Source organism: Fringilla coelebs (assembly GCF_963513975.1).
Source record: "Fringilla coelebs genome assembly, chromosome: 27".
In the NCBI taxonomy this organism is placed as follows: Eukaryota; Metazoa; Chordata; class Aves; order Passeriformes; family Fringillidae; genus Fringilla; species Fringilla coelebs.
The window spans coordinates 2,767,415-2,774,086 of record NC_140053.1 but is presented as its reverse complement, the minus strand read 5'-3'; the positions used below and the strand labels follow the sequence as shown (position 1 = coordinate 2,774,086).

General features: G+C 48.1%; 1 protein-coding gene across 1 annotated transcript; it reads left to right on the top strand.

The window, feature by feature from the left end:
- On the top strand, positions 1-4,846 carry LOC311163238 (keratin, type I cytoskeletal 19-like; the record flags this gene model as incomplete). The annotated part of the gene is made up of 8 exons (XM_084222008.1): positions 1-447; positions 1,218-1,300; positions 1,492-1,648; positions 1,840-2,001; positions 2,164-2,289; positions 2,382-2,608; positions 2,775-2,878; positions 4,785-4,846. The coding sequence occupies 8 exons, from the start codon at positions 1-3 to the stop codon at positions 4,844-4,846; spliced, it is 1,368 nt and encodes a 455-aa protein (XP_084078134.1).
- Positions 4,847-6,672: the final 1,826 nt, after the last annotated feature.

Below are 6,672 nucleotides of genomic sequence, written 5' to 3'. Positions count from 1 at the left end.
ATGAGCTGCAGCATCAAGAGAACGTCCAGCACCTCGTACAGGAGCGGAGGAGGAGGCGGCGGCGCCTGCGGAGGCAGCAGCGGCCGCAGCTCCTCCGTGTCCTGCCGGCGCTACGCCTCCTCCGTCATCGGCGGGGGCAGCTACGGCGGGGCAGCCTGCGGGGGCTACGGCGGCGGCCTCAGCATGGGCAGCCTCGCCGGGGGCTTTGGCGGCGGCTTCGCGGGGAGCTGCGGCCCCGGCGGGGACCTGCTGCTCAGCGGCAATGAGAAGGTCACCATGCAGAACCTCAACGACCGCCTGGCCGCTTATCTGGACAAGGTGCGAAGGCTGGAGGAAGAGAACGCTCAGCTTGAGCACCACATCCGGGAGTGGTACAGGAAACAAGCTCCCAGCGTTTCCAAGGACTACAGCTCCTACTACCAGACCATTGAACAACTCCAGAATCAGGTAGGATCATGCTGGCACACGTGGCTCCATCTCTTTCATGCTCCTCTCTCCTCTAAGCCCTTCCTCCTTCTTCTTTGCTTCTTCCTCCTCCCTCCATCCCCAGCACTGGGTTCTACACATCTGTGGGATGCCCATGCTGGTGGTACCTCGGGCACAAACCTGCTGAGCTGCATCTCCCATCCCCTGGCTGAGCAAACCCTCAGAGCAGCCACAGACAACAGGGCACAGCCCGAGGCACCAGCAGCTCCCCCCGCCACAGACACGCTGGCTCACGCCATGAACATCCCACGTTGTGCAGCTGCCTCCAAACCAGCCATGTGTGGTTTGCAGTGCTTCCCTCTGCTCCCAGCCAGATCAGCTGGATGGAGTGCAAAGCCAGAGTAGCATCTGAGCTCTCTTTGTGTCTTCACACTCCTGCAGACAGGACTGAGGCTTCCATTACTATCAGGTCACACTACCAAAAAAACAGATTAAACAGCCACCGTGAAGAAGCACTTTGTATAGAAAGGGCTGCAAACGCTATTTGGGACTCATGAGGGCTGTCCCTAACTTGAGAAAAGGAAGAGCATGGTTTGACAGGATGGTCTGTGATAGCACAAGCTTTCCTGAAAAGTAAATCTGGATTGTTACCCTTCCATATGGCTCATGCGCTGATGCAAGAAACAATTCTAAGACCCTCAGTAACACCTACCAAAACTTAGAGTCTTCTTTCTGCTTGTCCTGGAAATAGAGTACATAGAAAGACTCCTCTCCACCTTCCCCTTTTGCAGATTATTTCTGCCACTGTGGACAATAATAGAATGCTTCTGGACATTGATAACAGCAAGATGACTGCTGAAGACTTCAGAATGAAGTGAGTAGCTCCCTGTGAACCTTGCATGTCTGTCAAATCTCTATCATCCTCATCTGAGAAGACAAGGGAGGACTGCCCTGGGTGGTATTACTGAGTCATCCTGTTTTACTGGAATACTGATCTTAGAAGGATGTGTGCTATTGACTGCAGCATCTCATTTCCCCATTTCTCTGTCTCTGTGTGCGACACAGGTATGAGAATGAGCTGGTCATCCGTCAGACCGTGGAGGCTGACATCAATGGCCTGAGAAATCTCATGGATGACCTGACTTTGGTTAGATCTTCACTGGAATCTGAGCTGGAGTCCTTGAAGGATGAGCTGATTGCTCTCAAGAGAAACCATGAGGAGGTAGGATCCAGTGATAAATAGCACAGCCAAAGACACAATCCATTGATTCTTCATGGCTCCCACCATCACATATCAAGTCCATTTCCCTTTATGCCATGGGATTGTCATTCCTTTGTACCTTGGCAGCGCTTTGCCCCAGCACAACAAATGACCTGTGTGTGCTCTTGTCTCTCTCTCTGCACTCCCTGCAGGAAATGAGGCAGCTCCAGTCCCAGACTGGTGGCGACGTGAGCGTGGAGGTCAATGCTGCCCCTGGACAAGACCTGACAAAGATCCTGAATGACCTGAGAGATGAATATGAGCAGATCATTGAGAAGAACCGCAGGGAAGTGGAGCAGTGGTATGAGGTCAAGGTATGTAGCACTCCCAGAGTGGAGTCTCCTTTGGTGGCACAGCCCAGACACCCTGGTACCGGGACCGGCTGAAACAGAGAGGCTCCCTGCAGATGTGAGCTCTCATTCAGCAAATCTGCTCCCCTGTGGCTCAGAAAGTGTCTCTGGGGTTTGACTCTGCAGATCCAAGAAGTCAATCAGCAGGTCACTTCCAGCAGCCAGGACATCCAGACCAGCAGCCACCAGCTGACCGAGCTGAGGCGCGAGATGCAGAACCTGGAGATCGAGCTGCAGGCACAGCTCAGCACGGTACGTGGGCAGCAGCTGCGGGCCCTTCCCTCCTCGGCGCGGGCAGGCAGCTCTAGAACTCTGCTCCTCAACTCCTGTGTTTGCCTTTCCAGAAAAGCTCTCTGGAAAACTCGCTGGCAGAAACCGAGTCTCACTACAGCTTCCTGCTGCAGCAAATCCAGGTGCAGGTCAACTCTGTGGAGGAGGAGCTGGGCAGCATCCGCTGTGAGATGGAGGGTCAGAGCCAGGAGTACAAGATGCTCCTGGGGATAAAAACCCGTCTGGAGCAGGAGATCCAGCAGTACCGGGCACTGCTGCAGGAGGGGCAGCAGGATCTTGTGTATGTATTTCATATTATAGCAAGGGAGTAAAAATAAATCCTCATGTACTTATTTACCAAGAGAGACTTTTGGTCCCTGAAGCTACATCAACATATCTTTCAACTGAATATCCAATGTTAGTAGCTTTTGATAAATTCTCTGTTGGTTTGGTTTTTTATTTTACAGTGCCTCCCAAGGAGCTTTCCAAGGAGGTGGAAAATCCTCCCAGTCATATTCTGCTTCCTACTCTCATTCCCAGTGTGGAGAAATGTCAGGTAAGTCAATACTTTGTAAGCATGTTATTGTTAGTGGGTTACATCTGCTCCAATGGCTACAATGTATTTGGTCAGAAAAAGGTTTGTAGTTTGGGCTGGGAAAGATTCCGAGGTCCATTAGCCTGGGAGTGAGAAACCTCATTACTCCGTGGCAGGAGAATCAAGGGGTAAAATACAGCAAGTGCTGCTCTTCCCTCTGCCCAAATATAAAATACAGTTTATAAACTTTATGGGATGGGAAATACTTCTTTGCTTACTGGAATAATAAAAAAATACAGTTCTGAGAAAGCACCCAGAGTGCTGCTGGGCATGGAGCCTCTGCTGCTGACACTGTCAGGTGTAAGAATTCCACCCAGCAGGAATGCTCAGACTTCCCCTCCAGGCAGCGATTTGCTCTGTGCTCACACAGGGCAGTCAAGAGTGTGCTAGAGCAGTGGGAGAGACCCTGGCACCGTGCAGCTGCGATGCACCAACCGCACCGACCGTGGGCGGCAAGAGACACCCGAGAGTTTCTGCAGCACAGCCGAGGGAAGGGGCTGGAAGAGCCTGATCACCTGCCCCAGCACCCCCTCCTCCTCCCTGCAAGGCTTGGCTTACTCAACTTGTCTTTGGCAACTCATTCTTTGTTAAAGGGTTCACACTCTGCTGGTAACTCTGCTCTAATAAATCTTTATGTCTGCAATTCAAATCACAACATGTCTGAGAAAATAAATAGAACCAACCTCGTGCGGGTGCTTATCCAGATCATCCAGTAAATACAGGCTGTGGACTTGTATGGGGTACATGATCTCAGGACAGTCCATTCTGCACTAGGAAAATGGACACAGTGCTGGGATAGAACCACTGAGTGAAAGGAAAGATCAGGAATTGTGACCATGGCTGTGTGAGGTGAGACAACAGCCAGCCTCTGCCTAGGGGAACTGCCAGGTGAGACTGGCAGAACTCTCTCTTCACAAGCGAGAGGTATAAGGTTGAAAATAAAAATCTTGTAGTCAGTTCTTGACACAATTTTTCTCCTCCCTGAGATGTTAAAAACCATTTGCCATTTTGTTTCTTAATGATCACTAAGGGATTGCTTTCTGGCCCCTTGCCTTGCCACTTGTACTAAAGAGAATGAATTATGTGAGTGAAAGGAGAAAGAAAATACAAATGATGGGTAACTATCAGGAGATAAACTGTTAATTCACTAAACTGTGCCCAGTGGTACTACTGTGAGTTATGTGAGACCATTAATCTCATCACAGCCAGAGTACTGTAGGAAGGAAGGTGTGACTCAGGAGAAGTTGTTCCATTATGAAGGGGCTTCCTCACAAGTATTTCTACACCTTCTGTTGCAGAGAGAATGACGTACTGCTGACTTCTGTTGGGAGAAACAGACAGCAAGAAAATGGATCTGTTCCCTTCAGTGTCATGCACCAAAAACATTCCAGTGTTTTATGATAGAAATTTCAATTTAAATACTGATATAACACCAAGAACCCAATTTCTGTTAGTACACGCAGCTGGCTGATACTCTGCATTAAGAGAAATGAGAGACACATTCCTTTCACTGAGGGTATTTTCTGTATTTTACTGCTTAAGAACATAAAATATGAAACAAAATTAGAGATGAAACAGCAATACTAAATTAGGGCAGCTCCTTTAGATGTATTTTGCTTTCTGAAGATAACAGCAAAGCCCCTTTTCAGTCTCTGACTGTTGTGTACCAGATACACTAAATCAGCCATGTATCACTTACAGGTCCCTGTTTGTCCCTTCCCCACTGACTACACCTGGTTTCTAGTATTTCCCATTTCATTTCACACTGAAAGATTGATCTGTTAGGGTAATGCAATTAAACACTTTCTCATCACAATCAACTTAGAGGATTTTGATTTTGTTTAGGTCTTCTCTCAGTAACCACATGCCTTGGCTGTGCCAGCACAGCACCCTGACTGCAGCCTGCAGTGTGTCCACAAAGAATACACTTACTACTCCTGCTGAAACACTGACTTTTATAAGTCCAGCATCAGAAATTTGTGTCAATAAAAGCCTGTCTACAACGAATAAAAAGTTCATTTTGGGTTTTAACTGTATAGAAAGTGATGTAAAACAAATGCAAACATGACTTTCGTCTCTAGAGGCTGCCAGAGCTCACTCAGGTCTCAGCTGTATTTACTGTAGCCAAAGCAGCTGAAGAAGACACCTTTTAAATCCAGATTATGGAACCTTAAACTACAGAGAATGTCTATAACTAAAGAACTGGAAGGTTATTTTGCTTCTTTCTGATGTTCCAGCAGCACAGAGAAGCATCAGAATGATCAAAAATGCAGGCCTCACCCAGAGAACTCCTGGGAACTCCAGTGCTGCAGTGTCTGTCCCAATTTCTGAGCTGATATGGGAGTGTGAGGTCTTGGTGCAGTGAGTTGCACTGGGGAGAGTCCTCAGGAGTCCCTACAGCAGGATCAGCTCACTGTGGAGTCCTGCTGCTGACAGCACAATGCCCTCCACACATTCCTGCTGGTCCACAGGGCATTAACCCCCAGGCAGGGATTGGCCTGTCCTGGGGACAACACACACCACAGGTGTGCCAAAGACACAGCAATACCCACAGCCTCCATCTAGGGCTGGCAGGTGCTCCAGAAACCTTGTGCTATTTCTGTGATCAGGTGTCCTGACACCACTGCCTGCTCCTGGTGCTCACCTCACTCATCCATGTTCTTAACACTTGCTTAGTGTTCTGAAAATATCTACAGGATAGGAAAAAAAGGCTTTGCCAGGGAGGAATTCAGAATTCAATTAGTTGCCATCATCGATAACAGAAGCACGTGGAAAAGGGTAGAGAGAAAGAGAACAGGAAAGGATTCCTCTGCTGGAAGAGCTTAATTTCCCTTGGGCAGCATCTGTAAATTTGTCCTTTTTCAGTGGTAGGAAGGACTATGAGTAATGATTTAGATGAGCTGTGGAATGAAAATAGCTGACACTTAATAGGATTTTCTGTAGGTCTATACATAATGCAAGTTTATGAGCCCACCCCATGGAGTGACATAAGAGGATGAGCCCAGAATGAGGGGTTGTGGAAATCCTACAGCTCTGAAAGAACTGAACAAATGCACAGGTAGAGTGATGCTGCAGGACAATGGATGAGGAATGCACAAATGGAGTTCCTGACGAAACTCTTGGGAGTAGCACTCTTCTTACCAAGACCACATTTGACTCATTTACTGTAAAACAATTAATTATCAGTAATTGTATCTAGGATTGTCCTCTCCCTCTAGTGTGACTGAAGACATACATCCAGTAATGGCATCACAGGCTCTGTGGAAACCACAGGTTGCTTTTGGTTCTTCTGCCAATTTGGAGCATCCAACTTCACCAGTGAGCAAACAGCACTGGAAAGGATTCATAGCACTCCTACTTCAAACAAACTTCTGACTTACAGAGGTCCAAGGTGCTCACTATGAGCAAAAGGGAAAATGTGATTTCAAAGCTCTTACAGTACCTTGAATGGCTGAGGAGCCCCAACATCTTCTACAGCAGAACATGTCTGACCTGCTTCTGTCATTGTGAAAGGTAATGGCTCCTGAACAGTCTTGGCTCTTTGGCTTGTGAAGTAAATCAGCAGGTCCAAACTCACTCACAACAGCCAACTCGGGCCAAGAGCCAGGACAGTGGCCAGAAATGCACATGGAGACAAGGAAAGACCCCCAAGTTACAGAACAGTCTAGAGATGAAATGTTTGGGATGCAGTTATGCCAGTAAGGATGGTTAGATCACCTATTCAAAAAAGAAGAGAGGAACAGAGAGGCAGAGAAAAGGTACCTGGTGAC